Below are 22,434 nucleotides of genomic sequence, written 5' to 3' on the forward strand. Positions count from 1 at the left end.
AGAGGTAAACCAGTACACTTAAAAGTCCATTAGTCCCTGAAGAAAGACATTAGCTGTGGCCATGTGACGCAATTTACATTTTGTCGCCAATAAAAACAGTTGTACTGAGAAGTAAACAAAATACTTGTAAGACTGAACTGATGACTTTTTTTTTCTTTCTCAAGCTATCGAAAATAAACGGGGGAAAGCATGACCAAGCAATGTGTTTAATACATCAAACTCATGGTGTGTTTAACTCTAACACACTTAACTTCACATTTTACTATGCATTAATTAATTGTATGTTTGTTGTTAACTATGACGTTTTCCTCCTCTTACAGTTTCCACCCGCTTTTCAGGTGTGTCCATGAAGCAACAATGTAAAATCAAATTCCAATGAAAATAAAACAACAAAACAACAATAGTAACAATACTACTACCAATACTACTACTACTACTACTACCACCACCACCACCAACAACAACAACCTGTATTTGGTAGCTGAAGATAGATGTACACAGATATCTGAGACCAAGCTCAGGTAAATATCCACTACACTTGCTTCCAACAGACCCACCATCAAATGTTGTGTGTTTACTAGAATGGATATTAAAATGGGCTTTCATTGGTGCTCACTCCAGTGATTGCATCCTTGGTAATTATCCTTCATTCTCTCAAGCTAATGCATGTTTTAATGCTCACATTAGAACATTCATTTAGCACATAACAGCATTTTGATTACTACAAGCCAATTTAGATCAATTTTCCTTTGTGACCTTTATGATCCAAGCTGAATGCTCCAATTACATGTCATGAATGATGAACCATAAACTTCTGAGAGATTGAATTGAGATGAGTAAAATGCTGTACAATGTGCCACAGCATGTATGTATATGTTGTGTGTATATATATATATATATATATATATATATATATATATATATATATATATATATATATATATATATATATATATAAACACATACTGTAGTTCAAATAAGCAATTTGTTATCTGCCTTTGACATGCAACCTGTGCTAACTTCTCATTAATTTCATTATTCATATTCACTGTTTCTGACAACAGATTCTGCTTGCATCCTGTATGCCTCCAGTAATATCATTCCCAGTATCTTCAACAGCATCACTACTATTTTTTCTTTTTTCTCCAACATAAGCTACAATTTAAGTAAATCATAATGAAGCCAGCAAATGACAGCTCTGCTCTAATAATTCATAACCCCGGCAACATATGAAAATGATTATTCTACAAAAACACATGTCTTCATTGTGGCAGCTCACCACAGAGCCACTTCCTTCAACAGTCCCTGCTAATTGGTCTAATGGATGAATGATGTCCTTGCCTGGCTATTAAGGGAATCTATCTCTGTTGTCTCAGGTTTGTGGTGGTAGTGCAATGGAATCTGCATGCTGGTCTTTGCCATAGTGTAGTCTGAAGCCTCTAAGGTGGCAACAATCAACCAAGACTCAGATATACATAATGGATGAGGAAGATCGTTCCAAGGAGCCAGCTGGCATGGTATAAGAGGAGGGCTGTGTTCAGCTTTAGACAAATGTGCAGAGACAGTCCAACCCATATGGATCGGCTTTGGGAATCCAGCAAGGTTAACACTCTCTTGGAGCTCCACAAGGTTTGACTGATCCTCTTACGGGAGAGGATGAGATGGAGGTCCTTCTCATCATTTACACTCTCACCGAAGATACGTAAAGCTATTGAGCTGCAACCTGCCCACTACTTCCTTCCCACCTGCAAACACACCTCATTTCCTAATTCCACATGTGATTTAAAATTTGTCTACACAGCAATGTTACGTCTCGACAGACAATTTATTGTATGCACTGCTGGAGTTATGTTCGACCTACATGCCTACATGGGTTCTTAAACTAATAGTGCACCTTTTACATTGTTCTATTAATTAAATTGCAACATACAACATAAGGTTAATTGGAGTAATCTTTAAAGTAATTAAAGGAGACTGTCCTTGCCATAACAACTAGGGCATCAGTTGATGGTTTACATGACCCATGTTGAGTGCATACAAATTGCCTGACATAAATCCAACCTACCCATAGATTCTTCTATCCGACCAATATCTTTTCCCAACCATATCCAAGTAGTTAAAGTGGCCTAAACGTAATGTTTGACGCAAAATATACACTTGCTAGCATTGCTTACTCTTAGACTGGATATACTTTCAGTGTTTTCAGTGTCTTTAAAATTCAGAAAAGACACAGACGTCCCATTTCTCCTTGCCTGTAATAGCAACTCTTTGGGGCTTTTTTTCCCTTCATATTCTCATTTGTCAGACCTGAATTAAAATGGAACAAATTATAGTCAGGGCAAAGATCAGATTTTGTCTTACTTTACCCAGCAGCTGTCAAACCCAAATGATATAATAAGGAACCACAGCTTCGTTACAGATGTTTCTCTTTACTCCACTATAGCTGCTGAAAGAGATTTAATAGGTCATTGTAATACTCTTTTCCCTCCAACACATCCAGACAAATGCACTTATCTTTCACACAGAGCTTGAGGGAAAGAGCAAGAGTAGATTTAAAAAAATGCCTCACAGATTGTTTTGTCTAAATGAACACAGACCAGCAGATGCATTTTTATCATCATTACTTGTGTATGTGTTGAGCTTCCGGAATCACACATAAAGGCTCTAAAAGCAGAGTTTCTTTTGAATTACACACTCACAATGACAAACTACCTTAGTGAGGAGAGAGTGAGGGAAACTTGCATGTGCATCAAACGCTAACATATGGCCATGCTGTCATGGACACCAGAGGGGATTGTTGTAAGCAGAGAAAGACAACAGAGATAACGGACAGAGACAACACGTGCAGGGAAAAGGAAAGATTAATATAAAACAGCAGGTAAAGAAAGAAAGCAAAAATCTAAACACAGAGAACACGAAAATGCAACATAGCTATTTTAATCTAATCTACTCAATGACAGCAGTCTATGACCAGCTGTTCAACACCCTGCCTTAAGCTCAGCCAGTCTGCAGTTAGTTGCTTGACTGAAATGTAGCAAAAGGTGGAATCTAACATTTCTCATTGGCTCCTACAAGAATGCACAACAAACGGGAGAAGGACAGTTGCAGCTCTCTGCCAAGCAATTAACTGGTGATTTGGCACAGTAGAGATTTCTTCCCAGGTGTCCCACCCTCTTCCTCACATGAGGCCTGTGTTGTTCCACGCCTCCCGTTTCTCCTGATGGCCTCACAGGCATCGTATTAGTTGTGCCAATAAAGCTTTTCATTTGGCTGTTTAAAAGGAGATGGAGAGGAAGTGTTCCCATACTTAGCCTTGGCAACCTCTGCTGAGGGGACTACATTCATTTTGTCAACCGCATTGCTCAGGAAAAGGATTCTGTCATGCAATATAAATGGCTGCCCAAGAAGGGCAAAGTGGCTCATACATATTGTGCTCTCAAAGCTTATGCTTATAACAGCAGCCTTCTGGATATTCATGTAGATACAGATTATGCCTTTCTATTCACAGGAGATAAAACATGTGAACAAAACAAACTTAACTGACTTAATTTTGGCAAAATGAAACAACCAAACGATACGATCTGAATGATTCATCATGTGTTAAATTCTTCAAAGTAAAAACTACTGAAGGTTTTTGAGATTTTCTTTAATAGAATTTGGGAATTTTCAAAATTGAAATAATGAAATGTTGCATTCTGTACACCAAAGCATACAGGAAAAAATATAATAATAAAATAATGGTTTTGGTTAAATTACGTTGACTTGTAATCAAATATCTGGGCACATTAACACCATAAACACAAGAGTATATATTTAAGACTCAGTTAACTTTTGTTTAATTGTATTTGGATGTAATGTTATCTAATAAAACACCTTAGACCTCATTACTAAATCCAATCACCTGCAAGTGAGAAAGTATTTCCTCAAACCAGACTGTGACTCTCATTCTGTTGGTTCACTCTGGCATCTCCCTCTCCTATCAATTGTTATTCAAAGGGAATGTTCATCTCCAATCACTGAACCAATGATATTGTATTAGCAGCTACAGCATAAATGTAATGGGTAATATGCTGTGAGAAACACTGAAAGATGAACACTCCAACCCTTACAACACCAGTCCACTGTTGAACCCCCTTTCACCCCAATTCAAATTCATCAACTCCCAACTTTTGTCACCTTTAAATTGGATTTGGCTGGTGAGAGCACATTATAATTCATTCTGGCTTGGACCTTGTTTCACAAGGTTGCAACAGTGCACTTCCTTTTCAGTGACATCAAAACCAGCTATTCAAATGTAGGGCAGCTAAAATGCTAATTAAGCCCAATCATCTCACAATCCACAGGCGTTACTGTGTTGTAAACAACACTGTCAGTGCTGCGTGATTACAAAAGTTTAATTCAAAAACAGTCTATTTCCGTTTAGTTTGTGCCCGGGGACATCAATGGAGACATACATTCATTAAAAGACTGTTTCTACATTACGTGCATTTCCCTCTTATCCTGTATTTTTTCCTGTATTCTAAAATGATGTGGTCTCGGGCAGACAGGAACAGTTTTGTACATTTCAAATAATAAATAAAAAGAATGAAAACGACTGCAGTAATGTAATCTGGCTATGACATCTTTATCATATCTAACCTTTATTCATTACAGCCATTATCCCTCGGGAATATTACTCACCTTTCTTGTCCCCAAAGAATAGGGTCTGTTGTGCAGGGTTTGACCACTGGAGGGAAGTGTTATCATTGTAATCCACACGGCAGGTCATGTTGGCTGTAGCCCCCTCCACCACAGTCACATTCTGAGTTATGGGGAACTGACCTTGGCTACCTGTGGGATTATAAAACAGAGCATGAGGTCATGGCCGTGGCATAAATAGATTGCTGTTTTGGACTGGTTCGTACCATCTTTTCATTGAATCAAATGAATGTACCATTCAGACATGACACCCTTCAAAGTTAATGTTTCGTCGTCGTATCGCCCAATTACATTAAAGTCTTCATTACAGCACAGCAAACCAAAGATAGCTTAATGAAAGCCTCATTGACATGGACTTCAGCCTTTGACAGCTGTTGGTGCTAGAAAACAGTGTTGTTGTTTTTTACGGTGGAGACAATGGTTGGTTTTAGTCTCCCAGAGCGCCTTCCTCGCTGCCTTATTGCAGGGCCCTAATTGGTAGCATGGCCTAATTAGAGGTAGTCATGTTCTGCTGTAGAGTCTAGAGCTGCAGCTGGGTGGTAAATTGACACATAATCCTGGACACTGTGGACCTTCGATCCGAGCGACTGGCTTGCCCTGAAACAGCCGCTCGTCACAGTGTGCAGAAGACATCCAAAAGAGGCCTAATCACCCAGCCTTGCTGGATTTTACCGTCTTATTCCACATTTGTACTTGTCGTCTCAGCAAAGTCCCCTAATTATATTGCAGAAGCATTTCTATCCTGCCTGTGCTTTATTGAACTCTGCCAAGCTTCAGAAACAGATGTCTAAAACCCAATACTCTTTTGCAGGGAATTGTGAGAAGACAAAGTGTAAGCTAATATGAGCCTGACCAGAACGGCCCCTTGAAGGATGACAACAGTAAACAACAACTATGTTAGAGCCCTTGAGTTCACGCTTGAAGCTGAATGTGCTGTATTTGCCTGGGAGCATTTTTCAGTCTACAGGCTAATCTGTGTGCATGTCTTCTCTTGATTTAAAAGGTCTGCTTTGCTTTCCTTTTATCATGTGCCTGAATATGAAGGTGACATTGTCTCTGCCTCTCCAAGGTACAGTTCACCACAGGGACATTTCAACTAAGGGAGCAGGTGTCTGCCTCATTAGTCCAGCTCAAATGGGGGAGAAGGTCTGTGAACCTTCCTTGACCTCGATTGTCCTGATGAAGACCATTGTCAGCAAGAAGGTGAAGGTCAGGCTGACTATAAATAGTGATGGGAGTAGGATTCCAGCAGTGCACATCACTTATCTGCTCATTACACCCAATCACCCAATATCACATCAACAAACCCGTCACCATTCCATCATGTCATCATTACAATAATAGTAGTCCAGCAAAATCAACTCGGCATGTCATATTAAAAAGAGGAATTGATGCAGATGCATTGTGTGTGGAGGTGTTGTTGTCAGTTCCTGCATATCTTTCAACTTTTTTTGTCATATCATCTACCCCACCATCTCCCCAGTATCTTTGCTACAGTGTATACCGCTCACTATTCACAATAACGCTATGACACAAAGTAAAATCTAAACAGCAATGCATATCATTTGCAATCCCTCAAGTCCTGGTTGGTTTATGTACAGTTGCAAAATCTTGTTGCTGAAATTTATTTTATTTATGCAATCAAGGCCAATAAAAACTGTTCACATAATCAGTAGTAAAGCCGTGTCATGTGGGTAGTTTTAAAAGAAGTGTCAGTGCAGGTTTCTGTGAACTACAGCTAACTGGGTTTCACAAATGCATTCATGAAATTCCAGTCTTGACATTCTCTAGCAGTCTAGAGTATGGCAAATGCAGTCCCTTCTGTGGAAACATAATCCCCAGCGCCAAGTACAGACTGAATTTTTCATTTTGCTTGAGATGGTGATTGGAAGGCGGTCGGCCTTCCTTCTACACTACAGCGCCAAACAACAGTCTCGAAAGTCACTGAACCACAAACTGATTCCCGGGCTCTACTCTGTGCCGTGCGACCCTCTACACACTGACCTCACTTTAGAGACGCACATGTTCCAGTGTGTATGACGAGGAGGGCTATTCCACCACATATTTAATTGAATTTGAGTAAATTGAAATATGTCATAGCACTATACATTACAATTCTGTAATAAGAGGATAATAAGACTGTATTGCTAATACTGGGGGTTTACTTCTGTAACAGGGTAACATGGGTAAAATAACAATAATCACAAATACTTTCTCAGTAATAATGTGGCAATAATGGGTTTAAGGCCTTACACACCCATTGTACGTCCATACAGCCATTTCACTTACTTTGCCAGATTAAAACTGTGTGGGCATGTGCAGACAAAATCGAAAGATATCGACCCTTATTACCTTTGAACTTAAACTGCTGTACGTTGCTAAGATGCAATACGTTGTGGTTCACAAATGAAAGACATAATTTGTATTTCATTCGTGAGAGACACAATACAAAACTTATTTAAAAATGTATGAAATAAAACCAACTAAATGTTGGATTTCTGACTAAGACTCCACCAATGTACACTTGGATTATCGTATTTATCTACAAAACAAAACATGACATCCAAATAAATACAACAGATCATGGCCTTAAAATCAAAGCATTAAATAACCAACAAATACTGTAGGTACGGAAAATACAATAAAAGCTTCCTGGTAAAAGTGTAGATTATCTATGGCTGTGTTTTTCTATAAAAGCCAACACAGTGAAAGGGAACAAACTGTTCTGAGAGGAGTAATGGAGGTATGAAGGTTGTCTGCTTCATTGATGATCCAAGACGACTCAGTGAAGTGCAGTGATGAAATGAGAAATAAACCTTCACTTTTGCAATATGCCTTTGGGAAGGCTATACCATCTCTTAAACACAAAGCATATCAGTTCTACAGGCTAAATTACTTAAATACTGGGCATTGCTGTATCCCTTTTCAAGCTTTTAGATTCAGGCCTACATCTAAATGAGAGGGGCAACTTATTTTCAATCAAAGCCAGCTGCAATGAAGTTTGACAGTTTTCACATACAGTAGACAGCGTGGGACCTGAATAGGTGAGGTGAGGATTGATTAACCTGAGATATCTTGACGAAAGCAGCAGGCGCCGTCTGAAACACGAGTGCTTCATTTTGCAAATCAGGAGGTTGAGGGGGTGAGAAAAAGCCAACGTCTAGGTGCAAGCTATTAAAATTAAACAAAATCATCAACACAAACAAAGCATTCTCTTTCTCTATGTTCGAGATATATGTAGAAATATAGAAATATGTTTTTTTTACCACGAGAGGTACCAGATCCGTGCGTATGTGTACCGGAACATGCTGGCAGAGGCAGTCATAAACCGAAAGGTCCCCATAAACAGGACCCTGTTCCGGCAAAATCTTTTAGCATTAGCTTTGTTCATGCTGGCAAATCTCCTCCTTTAATCCATGAATATCATGAAGTGCTATAGTAAAAGAAAAATCCAATATGTGATAAATCCCATCAGTGTTTCTCTCTCCCTCTTTCCAATTGAGCTTCCTTACAGCTTCCCAGAAAGGGAGGTTCAGATTAAAAACATGAAAAGATGAACCCTGAACTGAAAAGGAACTAATTTTTACACTAAAAGTGAACTTAATCAATTAAAATCCAAACGTTTTATTGTTTTGTTTTTGTGCCTAGGTGCTTTTAATCAAAATATATCCAACATCATGCTGCTTATGGGCCTACAGCTTAAAGATATAATTGGTCCCATGGCAGTGCTTTCCCCTTTCACAATGATTTTAATGATGGCCACATGGATCTGAGAGCTGCTGTTTTATTTATTTTATTTTATTTTTTTACATTTGAAGCAAAGAGCCCACTCCAGTAAAAGCTGAAACTGGCAATATCATCCTGAGCTGGGAGATTATGGTCCACGTTCAGGTGGGCCACCAGCACACTGATCATCAGTCACAATGTCAGCACACATGAGATTAGTTAAGTTGTTTGCTGTGCTTCACACAGTCAGAATGCTGCTGACGCCTCTCTCCACTGTGACATTAACTCTCATACAGAATCAAGTGACACTGCCTCATGAATCAAATAGTATACCTGCACAGCTGAAATAAGATAGAAATGTAAATGGGGAGCAGAGGATAGCATCTTCATTGTAAACACACATATTTGATGATTAGATTTTAAAGGGGAACCACAGAATGATGTTTGCTAAAACACAGATGTAAATGTCTGCTCTTCATCTCTATACATTTTAGTGTGGCGGGAGGTCTGTGCAGCAGGTGTAGAGTTCAGAATTGCTGGCTTTTGAGTGTGCATTAACGATAAACTATTTTATTTCATCTCAACCAGCCCCTTTTCATGCTGTTATCAGAATGCAGCTCAACCCGTAGCCTGATGGAATCTGAGTCTGACAATATTCGAAGCCAAGAATATGATACTTTAGGTTATTGATTTTGAAAGTCTTGTGGTTCTGGGTGGGCACCTAGAAAATGTGAATATGAGGGAGATAGAAATCTTTATGATTGTACTTCTAACAGAGGTGTCAAAAGTATTCACATTCATTACTCAAGTAGAAGTATAGATACTAGGGTTTAAAAATACTTCTGTAAAAGTTGAAGTATCAACTCAAGCTTTTTACTTAAGTAAAAGTGTAAAAGTACTGGTTCAAAAACTACTTAAAAGTATAAAAGTAAAAGTAATGTAAGGGGAATGTTTTTTTCCATTAAGGACAAACTCTTAAGCCGCGTCTCAGGGGCCTATAGTGCACTACCCCACCTCCCCCAAAACAATAATTTTTATAAAGGCCATAATGACTATAGTGTTTTAACATGTTATGTTGAAAAATGTGGGATGCACTAGGCTACCCGTTTCAAAATAACTCATTTAGTTACTACTAAATAGCTCATTGTGGAAAACAATAAGCTTTTAATTTTTTTTGCCAAACAAAACAGGGTGAGTGCAGATATATCAGGTTGTATCAGTATTAGTGGTTATAAACGGGGTTGTAGATTTGATACGGCGTCTCTCAATTCATGCTCAATATTGAGCTTAGATCTGTTTTTTTTATTTTGAGAAACGCAACAGCAGGAAAAGACGAGCTCACGGAGCTCACGGCGTCGCGTCAAATCGCGCATGCGCAAGCGTAACCTGTTAACGGCGTACCGTAGCCATTTACCCGAAAGTACAGGTATTTGTCCATGTATTTATTAATGACTTAGTTTTATATCCGTGTACTTTGTACTTTTGTAATATGTTAAGCCAGCAGCTCATTGTTGGTAGAAGACACGAGCACTTTGTCTCGTTTCACCTGGAGCAGGAGAGCTGCTCTGGTGCGTGGAGAACTCCACTGCTCCTCGCAGGAGAGCTGCTGTTGCATCTTCACCCTGGGAGCGTTTAAAACGCAGATATAGCGGTCTGCTTTTCACGCGACATATTTTTCGCAGCGCTCTGTCCATTGGTGTGTGTGCTCAGCGCTCACCTGTGTAGGCGCGCACGTATCTGTGGGCAACGGGACGGAGAGGTTTTTTGTGTGTTTTTGAACGATGACAAGCCGGAGTGAAAACAAACCAAAATGAAATAGTAACGAGGCTATTTTTAAAATGTAGGGAATAGAAAGTGCAGATATTTGCGTGAAAATGTAAGGAGTACAAGTAAAAAGTTGTCTGAAAAATAAATACTCCAGTAAAGTATAGATACCCAAAATTTCTACTTAAGTAAGGTAACGAAGTATTTGTACTTCGTTAAATGACACCTCTGCTTATCAAAGGTAGAATTAAGACAGATAGCGGATGCATGTACATTTCGTGATTTATCATTATTGATAATGTAACAGATTTTGGTTGTGTTTTGATAAGATTCTCATGGAAAAATCACAGCAAACTAGTTCTGAAAACCGGATCATATGAGATCCGTGTATAATTTCACGACTCGTCTGATGACCACTGATCCAGGTCGTACGGAGAAAAATATGAGGAACATCTCTGTTGAGGAGAACAGAGAGTTAGTGGAGGAGGAATAAGCCATACCACCCAAAAGCCTTTCTCAGTTTCAGCTGACTGCACCAAATAATGGAAAGCAGTGCCTTGATGAATAGCTGGAGAGCAGTCAAGCACACCACTGCAGAATAAACTGTAAACTGCAGGCAGGAAAGAAAGAAAACAAATAACTTAGAAAATAGTTCATGAAATAGCCGATGCCTCCATTCATTAATGAATGCTAACAATTATTAATTTTCATTTTAATTTAATTCCAGGCAGTTTATCAAACCACAAGTTCATCTCTGGTGCTCAAGGGCTGTTTTTGCTGATAGAGATGTTGGAGGTGCTGACCGCCATTCTGCATGCTAATAAATTATGGCAACTTCATACACTGCCTGCCAATGACAGCATGCCATGTAGTAGCATGTCTTTATGATTCACTTATGATTCCACACTGAAAACTGCATGTCTGACATTGATTTGGTGGACTTGCAATGTAAATATTTATGTATGTATGTAAAAAGCTTTAGGCCGAGGCAATACCATCGAAAACAATTTCAAGAAGAGTATTTTAACTACGCCACTAAAACCAAACAGCAAGATAAAACAATGATGGGTGGATGGATGAAAGTCTTATGTTTCATGAACATTCTCAGTAATCTGTGATTTACATACACATCAAATTACTTTAATCCACGCAATTTGTAATCTTTTGGACGGAGACTAAAATGGACCCTGAATCGCAGCCAGCCAGTATGTTACATATGTCATGTATGTAAATAATGACATGTTTGACAAAGCCTGATTATTAAAAAAAAAAAAAAAAACTCAACCTTTTTAACTTTCTACAAATAAATAAAGTTTGGAAAAGAAGATCAAATACCTTGCATTATTACGTACAAGGTATTTAAACAGACAATATACTCTAGAGAACATGGTAATTAATCACTACAATTGCTGTGACTTGACAGAATTGTAATTAATTGGCTAACTCTAAACTGCGTGGCCTATTTGCCAGCATGTTGGGAGAAAAGGAAGTTGAACATCCGCAGTTTATAAATATTCCATTTAATTAAAACTTGATGCCTCTTGTGGCATGCATTCCTTGGTGGAGAGCACAACACATAATAGAGCTTGCCATCTCCCATGTGAGACAAATACAGACAGCTCTCAGTTCCAACTCAGTGTGAAGTTTTGTAAATGTGTGGATCGCGATCGACATATTGGGCACCCCTGGTCTAAGGATAGAGAACGTTGTATGCTGTAAAGCTCCCTGTAAAGGAAAACTTGTGCTTGAGCTATATGAATAAAAGGACATTTTGGCCAGGACTAAAAGTGAAGGGACCATATTGGCAACCATTCAGTTGTTTTTCTTTTAAACTGATGTCAATATTTCATTGATAACTTTTATGGTTGAGGCCTTGCCCTTAGCTATGTCTCTGACCTTTCGCCCCTTCATACATCAGAGTGCAGCTTTAACACCACAGGCAGGGCTCTTGGCAGTTGCTAAGTCTGGTTTCAAGATGAAAGATGGCTGGATTTTACTGACAGGACACCTAGGCTGTGAGATGCCCTGCCAGACCAGCTCAGACTGCTGATTCAGCCTAATTTAAAATCACCTCTAGAATCTCCTCTGAACAAAAAGGCTTTTTCAAATTCAAATTCAAATTATTTGAATTGCTTGTTTAGCAGGCACTTTTGACTTCTGTTAGCAGAAATAGTGGTAATTGTATCAGCAGGAATATTACACTGTTACACAACAGTGTGGAGTAGGTCTACTGTAAAGCCACTGACAATAGCAGATTTGTCAAGGGAAATAAGTGTTGTTGAATGCATTCATTTCGCTTTGGTAATTGCTTCTTAATTCGAGCAGAAGAAACTGAAAATGAAAATAAAGTCAAATCTGTGAAGCCAGTGTTTTAATGGTTCTAAATTATGCTCAGTCCACTTAAAAACACTGTAGCAGCACATTTCAGGATGATTTAATCTGTTATATCCTCACATTGATCCACATAACAGTATTGTGAAGATATTATGAAATCCAGGTAAATCTGTTTCAACCAAACAACATTATTTGTATTTTGACAACTTGGGTGCTGTAAGAGTGGAAAGGTGCTAGGTTTAACTGGAAAACATATGGGTAACAGGGTCAAAATACACAACACATTCCTTTCACTTTGAAGAAAATTTATCTTTCCACAGTTTTATGAGTTCAACTTTAAGTTGAAACATGTTTTGAATCTGTTCAAAGGTAATTTCCCTGGAGCATTAACTGACAATTGGTGGCTTGTTATTTCTCACAGCACAGTCAAGGACAATCTACTTAAAAACACACCACTTCATAGTAGCTTTATTAATGTAATGAAATTTCACCTCTTGGTACTGTAAACTGCAATGTTGAAAAACATATATTTACGGTAATAGTGGCACAGTATTAATTTCAGTTTTTCCCTAGATGAAAGAGCTCTGTCTGTCAGCCAAAACACCTTCCAAACTGTACAATTAGTGCAGCTCTAAAACTATTCATGTTCAAATAGAGTATGTTCTTGTGAATTAAATGTTTCTTTTCTGTTATGAAAACTATGGTATGTTACTGGACTGGTGGTGTGTCACAACTTCAATAAGCATTTGTAAGGTATGTACTGCATATGAACACATGTTACTAAAGGTGGTTAGCATTTCTGGTTTGTATTTTATTGTAATTTTATTGTCTGAAATAAGTACAACCAACTCTTCCAAGGATTCTGTCACTATACACCATTAATCTGAAATGAGGTTGTTATGAACATGTTAGGTCAAGTATAGGTGTACTTTGCTCTACACCACTTGTTCCTTTCAACTTTACAATTACTAACTGGCATATCTTCGGCAGATCCCCTAAGCCGTGCACTTTGCTTCAGCATCATTAATAGGGCATTGTCAGACGTGTGTGTCTAAAATGAATGGCTTGCTGTGACTTCTGTGATTATTCTTTTACAGAGATGCATACCCTAAATAGAGACCTGGTTGGTTCATAGGAAGTGAGGATAATTTGTACATTTTTTTTTTTAAACCTAGCAGATCTCAACCCCAAAGTTGATGCAGCTGCTCAGAAAGACCCATAATCAGGCCTGGGAGTGTTGGTCTTGGGCTGTCCAGATAATGACTGCCTGTCACATGATTATCCACAGTAGTATTAATATTATTGCTTAGTGCCATTTATGTGGTCTTCCTGCCAACACTAACAACAGCGCTCCCTCAAAGGGAGTGAAGTGTCTTAGATTAATGCTGACCCTTCTGTGGAGGACTGCTGGAAATGAATAGCAGGCAGCTCTGCCTCTAATTTATCTGCTGGTTAGAAACAGATAGCTCATTGATGTTCTATACTGTATGTTACTGGAATGCAACAACACTCTTTCAAATATATTATGGAAACAATATGTTCCATTCACTATAGTCCCAATAAGACAGCTTTTGAAAATGTGGGCTAGATGTTGCCAGTATGCAGAATGCTAATACATGCAAAACACTTGTGTGGTTTCTGTCTGTCGCAATTTTAAATTGTTATGAGATTGCAACAGCTTTATTAGTAGCTGGTACTAATTGCTTATTTATTTGGGGCATAGGATGGAATATGTAAAGCTTGTATTAGTAGGGCAAGAGAGGAAATTATGTGAAAATTACGAAATATCTGTTTAACAACACAAGAAAAGAGGATATGATCAATGCAAAACTCTAGATTTCAACTAAAACATTAAAAGCTAAGTACAGTGGAGGCCTGAACTGCAGTAAACCCATGAATACAGTCATTGTATAAGGTAGACTATACAGCGATGTTGCAAACAGCATGATAAATCTGACCACATTATCATTTAAATAATATCTGTATATAATACACTCGCTGACACATTCATTACCTTAAACTGTGTTGATAAAGGAAATGCTTTGAAAGTGAATGGGAGTAGGTAAGACACGCTGCTTTCATTACTCAACTGGCTCATGGAGTAACACCATCATATCCAATTGTTTTCACCTCGGTGACCTTTTCAGAACAGTCTTAAAAGAAGAAAAAATGGCAAAAACATCATGTCATTTATTTCTATGACAAAAAGGTCATTTCTGTCACCAAAATCAATCATTTAAACTGACAGTGTAATTTTAACCCTATTGGTTCAACACCAGCAGAGATGCTTCTTATGTTTATGGCAAACCTGCTGATCTGAAACACTCAATAAGCTTTGCCATTTTAAAAGCTATCAGCCTAGTTGATTGCAGAGATTTAAGCAACTATTTACGGGCATCTGCTAATTAGCACTAAATCTAGATCTGATCCATTAACTGCAGCTAATCTTTAAATTACCTGTCCAAAGTGATCTGTGTTTGAAAACTGTGCAACTACTGGTTCAAATTTAGTCAGCTTTAGATAATATCACACTTTAAAATCAACAGGGAACATTTAAAACTATACAGCCTTCTAATATGCAATTAATTCAGTCATAGAACATCCATATGTACGTATAGTAAAAGCAAAGGCTGTGATTACTTTTCTCAAGATTAGTGATGTACTCCATGTCACTCACCTTTGCACCCCATTTGCATCAGGCAATAACATACATTTGCAAAGAGGCTAAAGAAGACTCAACTGTTCTTTTCATTCCAAGTGCAAATGGCTCCTGGGCCCTATTTCTCGTACCTGGCTTACTGAGTTAGCGGGCTAATTGTCAGGATAAGATAACGTAGGTCTGGCTTTCTCGGTTTCTCGAAGCAAGCTTAGATTAATCACCATAGAAACGCAGCCAAAAATTTAAACCTGCTCCCGGGCAGGCTTACTGAAATTCACTGGATAAGCTGGACACTCCCACGGACGAAAAAGGCAGCTCACTTCCTCATTGATGAAGGAGCGATATTAGTTATATTGTAGTTTTATAGGGAGAGAGTTCTTTCAGATCGCCAGGATCCATCCTTTACATTATCATGACTTCCTGTACGCGGCGCTATAAATTTTGCCGGCAAGAAATAATTTATTTACGAGAGCTTCTCGAGCCGCGGACATTGATCACCACAGGTGCAGCTGATCGCCCGTCTCAGACACAGACTATCACCCGCTGCAGGCCGCGCTGTTCTTAAGTTTATTTAGCTCTTAAGAAACTTATGGATGTGTTGAAAGCACTCATAATTATATGACAGTGCTATTAGTACACCATACATATCATTATTGTAGAACATGATTAAGGTGATCGTGATGAGAATACAGAGAATCACACACAATTTATGTTCACTGCTTCAATTGATTGAATTTCTGATTATGAATAATACATACATACTGATCCGCCCATACACATGTTCAAACTCCTAGTTATATGGTAATCTACACATACATGTATATACACATATATAGTACATATATCTTCATAAGTATATATTTATTCGTAAATATAATCTGATTGATTTGGGTGATGAAACACTTAAAATTTGCCGATACATTTTCCCAACACTGACGCATTTAACTTGATATATTTGCAACGCTTATGTCTCGCAGTGGGGGCGGTGTTAAGAGGTTCCTCTGAGTTTATTTGCCATAGTACTGTTAGAACATCGTGGTGTCAGTGCTCCATTATTATCCCTTCTGAAGAGGAACGGGCGCGCGCATTAATCCAGATGACTGACGTCTGGCTAGAATTAACGAGATCGTTTCAGCGCGGATCAGCCGTGAAGAAACCCAGATAGCCTGATGTCAATCATCTCGCTAATTTAAGATGGAGATTAGGACATTTGCTTGACTTTGTTTAGTCAGGTACGAGAAACAGGGCCCTGGTGGTTTTTCCAAAATCTCATATAAATCTTTCTTGCATTAAATGTGATTGTGTGGAATCTTATCGAGACACATTCAAGCGTATGCATCCTTCATCTGCTCTGGGATTATAGTGGTTTTATACAATGCTTCCATCAGCTGTAAACAAGAACAGTTCACAGCAGATCAGACGGACACAATGACAATGTTGCATTGACCCACCACACGACAACTGTGTATCGGCTCAGCATTGTATTCATAGTCGGTAACGTGATCTTAAATGATGCAGTCAGTTGATTGAGCTGTTACAGAGCCGTTGAAGCCTGCTAGAGAGGGACGAAGTGAGCTGTCTGTCAACTTTACCCTCCATCAAAAAAGACATTTGGTGCCTGTTACTGAATAGCACCTGAGCAAAAGTAAACCTCCCTCAACTCAGAGGTGGTACTGAGCGGCGTCCTCCCCTGTGATTTGCCACAGTGGGGGAGGTATGCGGAAGGTAGGGGATGCACAAGGCACAGAACTGACAATAATTATCCCAGCTGGGCAAAATTCTTAACAGGGCTTCTTTTTTTTTTTGCTGTGCAGGAAGTGGAAAGTGGCAATAACATCAGCTTCAGAAAGTGGGTCAGAAATACTGTACTGTCTCCAGGTGAAACAGGAAATACGACTGCCGTTACTTGCACAACCGAACATGTGATGTGCCTCAAATGAACTTTGGGATTATGTGTCTCTGTGCTTGCAAGCAAACATTCTGCTGAGTACAAAGTATACATCATGAAAAACAAATGGCAATGAAAACAAGAAAAGCTCCCAATGGTGGTCAACCCAACGTTAAAGGACAAGAGAATATCCAATATCAGAAATCAAAACACATTTGCCTCAGAATGGATGAGAATTCAGTTGAATATAAACTCGATTGCAATTTATTCTATTCTATTCTGTGAGACATGCATTCATGCTCCATCTCCACGAAACCCGCTGTATAATGTGACCAGAAAAATGTTTTAGATGTATCATAACCTCTATCAGAAATACAATAACTGTTAAATTCACATTCAACCTGCCTGAATGTGCCCTTCAGAATGCTTACATAACACAATTGTACTATATGACTTCAGCTTCATGTTTTACCTTTGCCATCTGGTTTACTACGAATAAAGTTTCTGCATTTTTTTCACATTTGCAGGAAACAAAACACAAGTACAAGTTGCCTTGCTACTTCGAGATGAAAGACATGAGTTTGGGATGGACATGTAGTTTCACTTGTGAAGCAATTCAGGGACTTGCTTGCCGGGGCAATTAAACTGCCACGTGAGCAACTAACTTGCCCAAGTGGTCAAAATGACAACAAAAACGTTTCCCCCAGAGCTGATGATGGAGGCTAAAAGATGAACTTCTGTTGTTTTCAAATGTGCTCAATCAATAAACACAATTTTAATCTAGCTCATCTCTGTTCAGAGTTTCACATCCGCAGTACTGATTGGTCACAGCCGACAAAACGGTGGCAGGTGACATAACAAAATTTATTAGCAAGTGCATCTAGCAGTTTATTCAAACAGGAGTCTTCTGTAGTTGGATGGTGTTTGAGAGGATGTGGGTGAAAAACCTAACGATGTATGGTGCAGTTTTGAAAGAAAAAAGTGTAACGTTTAACTTTAGTCTAGTTGTTATTTTATAAACCACTAATTAATAAAGAAAAATTGTATATGGGAAAGTAAATATGGACTTCGAACAAGTAGATTTCAGACCCACTTGCCTGACTGCATGCAAGTAAAAAAAAAGAAAACATTAAGATTGTTTTTACCTTCAATCTATTGTCTCTTAACAGTATCTGCACTTTAATAAATGATTGTCCTTTTCTCTGCACTGGCACTGGTCAAAGTATTGCTATAAATCAATAGGTATGTCTCACTGTATAAATCCAAAGGCATGTTTTACGTTTCTACTGTACACTTTACTTCATCAGTTACTCCACAAATTACCTTGCAATTATTAGCATGCAATATAGAAGCTGATACAAATCAATGAATCGATATCCAAGACTGATGGAAGTGGTTGTATTAATTATCTTCATCATTATTAATACAATGTATTAACCATAATTGGAGCTGAAAGTGCTGTTGAAAAAGGCTTCCAGAGGTGCTGATGCTGAATGTGTATCTTCTGTTAATTAAAAACTCTCCCCTGAATTACTTCTGTAATTAGAAAACACTGTATTTTTTAAAAGTGGGAAAAAAAGTAATTCATGAACAGTAGGAACATGCGCTGTTAGTGGGTTTGGTTGAAGTCATGTTCACAAAAAACAAACAAAAGAAACAATTAAAACCCCAAAGAAACAAAAACACTGGACTACAATAAATAATGCATGTGATTCTGGTTAGTATTATGGGAAGCTAGTCCTTTCACTGTCACACAGGAGAGTCAACAGTACAGTAAAAATGTAAAACTGGTCAAATGTACATGTAAAGCAAATAAATCAGAAGAACTAGCATATTGTTTTTTGTTTCTTTTTACGGAATCCCCTCGTTACAATACAGCGACATCAATAATCATACAGGCAAAGCCACTGAGACACTGGGGTATTGATACTATGATTCTACAATTGCATCAGAAGCAGTAACATGAACAATAATAGAAAATTAATATTGAATATGAAAGCAAGGGAAACGGTCTGTGAATCCTCAAATAATCTGTAGCAGGATATTTCTTCTCAAATGGTAGAAGTAATTTGTGGGTTGGCAGCAATAAATAAATAATATAAAAACATCCTAGGTGCTCGATTTGTATGCTCAGTGCATAATAAATCTCAATAAGACAATGTATTAGGCACTAGATCAGATTCAATGGTTATGATGTGAATACCTACACCACCAAATATGAGTACAACGCATTAATTAGGCTACTGAAGGGCAGAGGTAGAATAAAAAGTATGAGATGCAGGCTTGTGACCAGAAGGTCTCCAGTTTGAGTGCACAGTATTTCTGGGAAAATCTAGGTTGGGAAAGCAAATGAGAAACATTCTCCCTCCTCATCTACTGTTGGTGTCCTTGAACCAGGAACAACCCCCCAGCTGCTCCACTGGTGCTGCACAGTGGCCAAATAGAGAAAAAGCATGACTGGGAGAGGCGGGCAGCTCCCTGGTGTGAATCTATACATATGCAGGTTGTATCTAAGAAAACAGTGAGCATGTTCGGCAAATTTCTCCTGGAGAAATAAAGGTTAAAAAATACCCAGAAAGCTTTGCTAAAGGCAGCGTATGTTAATGCTTTCCGGGCTCTTGGGGGAGATAAAAGGGCGATCCAAACATTGTTTATTGGGAACTGTGTGCAACATAAATCATGTAGCAAGAAAATGGAGGCAATAACTCACCTTTCGCTTTGCTTTTTGTCCCAGCCACTGATAGCATGAGGGGTAAAGCAAGGGAAGAGCAGGTTAGATAGGTAGTACAGTATGAAGGAGTAACATTGATAACTCGATGATTATTCACTCTACCCATGCTGTCAGGGAGTATATGATTACATGTTTAGAATGTGGAAATGTAAGTAGTATAATGGGTATTTATTTATACCATACCGTGTCACGACACGTCAAATGTTAGAACTTATAAATACAACATTGCAGACACAAGAACACATGAATACAAATATGGCCCCTATAACCAGCTTAGTCATATCATGAATTATTTAACATCTCCAAAAAAAATATGCAGAGGGTAGTATGCAGTTATTTACACACACACACACACACATGAGGGCAAAAGTAACACCAGTTATGTATTCTCTAATACGCACTACTGTATTTTATCTGTTTAGGGCTTGAGGGGGACTTTTTTATATTCCACAGTGCCAGTGTTACATCAAATGGGTGGTGAAGATTTATACATACATATATATATATATATATATATATATATATATATATATATATATATATATATATATATATACACACACACACACACACACACACACACACACACACACACACACACACACACACACACACGCCTTAATCGGGCTAATCTGTGCAACAGTGCCTGGGAAGAATACTACTCAATAACTTTCAACTTTCACCTTCTGTGCAATACACTACTCAGGCTAACATGGCAGATTGGTAAACAGTTTCCTTTCAGACGGGTGCTTGTTTGTCTCCAGTCTTTCTGGTTACATAAAGAAAAGTGCTTTGCTGTCTTTCACGTAGAGACACTTAGTTAGATGTAATGAGGACAGGACATTGTGAGCAAGGGCTTCAGAGAAGAAGAGATTAATGGTAGATCTACCAGTAAGATTTTGAAAAGGACTCAACAACAAAATCAGCACTGAATGCTAATCAGAAGTAGAGCTGTGTGCCCAACACAAGACAAAGCCCCACACAGCATAGCAAAGGCCCAGTTCCAGACATGAAAGAACTGACTGCTGTCTTCCTGCAAGATCTTGAATGTTTAAGTATATCTGTGGGGTTGGAGGTTATATTAATGTACGGCTTACATCTGATTTATCAGCGAATGTTGATGAGGTTTTGCTTGCAGGACCCTTTGTTGTTGGTACATTATTATTATTTTAATTTATTTTTGATGGGTTGTTGTGCTTCTATGCATCCTTAAGTTGACATTCTGCTGTGAAAAAAAGACATTGCCTGACCTTTTTTTTCCTGCATGTTTTTTAGTTACAGTGCATGAAGCCTTTAACAGAGCTGCATGTGAAGCAGCACTGGAGGTTGTTCTTGCTTGACCAAAATGTGTACCGACTGGAACTTACACGGTGCTGTTTCCTGGACGCAGAGGTTGACTGACAAGAGCACTTCTCGGCTCCTCGAGAAATAAGCTCCTCTTGTAGTATTTACCTCTCTTCTACCTCTGGTCTACAATCCATTGTGTGCTGACACATCCTGTCTATTATGGGAAATGTTGAACAACTAACAGAACCCTGTTCCATTCCAGCTGGTGATGCCGGTACAATGTTCACACTATGCACACTTTATTTGTTTCTGTTGTTGTCAAAGATCATTGTAGGCTTCTTAACCGTGTTTCTGCTGCTCAAAGTTGCAAGTTGTATTCAACATGCTCATCAATGCTGCATTGTGTTTACCCGCTGATATAACTGCTCAGCGTCCATCATAACAATGATGACATGTTTGCAGAGATGGCTATTTGTGTGCATGTGTGTATGTGGGTTTACATGTTGGTACTTTCAGTTTTACATACACTGAGGCTCAAAGATTGTTCTGCAATCTGCCTTTTTTTCTCAGTAACCAGCCACCACAAGGCCAATTCTACACGTTAAATTAAATATCTTTGCATTTCTTTAACAGCCTTGTGGGAAAGTATTATTTTTGACTAAAAAGAGTTCAGTGTTCTGCAAAAACGGGTCATTTCTTGGTGATCCTTGAAAAATATCCTATCTGATGAGGAAACTGTGAAGACTTTAAAAATGTAACACATGCCATTCTATTATAGAAAGGAGAGTTCTTTGTTTTTTGACACTCAATAATCTTTCTGTATGCTCCCACGGCTGTGCTTCTTTCTATTTTCTCCTTACGTGGAAGTTATTAATCTTTGACTCCCTCAAAATGTAATAGTGTTGACAAAGTCAGACACCATGATCAGATTATCCTTGCTGTGAACTGGAAATGTTTGCAAACACATGGCAAGCATATCAATATATTCTATCTGAAGAGTATAACACGTTGACATTCCTAAGAGGACGTTCACTGAAAATCAATAGCATGGCACAAAACAACAGACTTCTTTGTAAGAATGTCAATGTGTTTAACACATTTATCGCATGGTTAAATGTATGAGTGCATTAAATAAATCCACCTAAATAACACCTTGCTGTTTGTGTTAATAGGATTACCTGAACTGAATACATATAGTATGTGCATATATATGTAAGGAGATAAAAAAACATTTTTTTTTCTTAATTAGTTTTTCACCTGTAATTCGTCAGGTACATTTCAGGGTCTTAGATTTCTTATTTGTAATGACTCTAAGAAAGCAATATTATTAACTTTGGGACTTTGAAT

At 38.4% G+C, this 22,434-nt stretch overlaps 1 protein-coding gene across 1 annotated transcript in view; it reads right to left on the reverse strand.

The window, feature by feature from the left end:
• The window catches only part of cadm2b (cell adhesion molecule 2b), a gene marked incomplete at its 5' end in the record, with an annotated part of 130,420 nt that overhangs the window by 21,502 nt on the left and 86,484 nt on the right, over positions 1-22,434 (reverse strand). Inside the window, 2 exons of the mRNA XM_079225018.1 lie at positions 4,681-4,830; positions 19,780-19,806. Of these exons, the coding sequence (XP_079081144.1) occupies positions 4,681-4,830; positions 19,780-19,806 (177 nt within the window). The remainder of the gene's footprint in view (positions 1-4,680; positions 4,831-19,779; positions 19,807-22,434) is intronic.

Source organism: Taurulus bubalis (assembly GCF_910589615.1).
Source record: "Taurulus bubalis genome assembly, chromosome: 10".
Lineage (NCBI taxonomy): Eukaryota > Metazoa > Chordata > Actinopteri > Perciformes > Cottidae > Taurulus > Taurulus bubalis.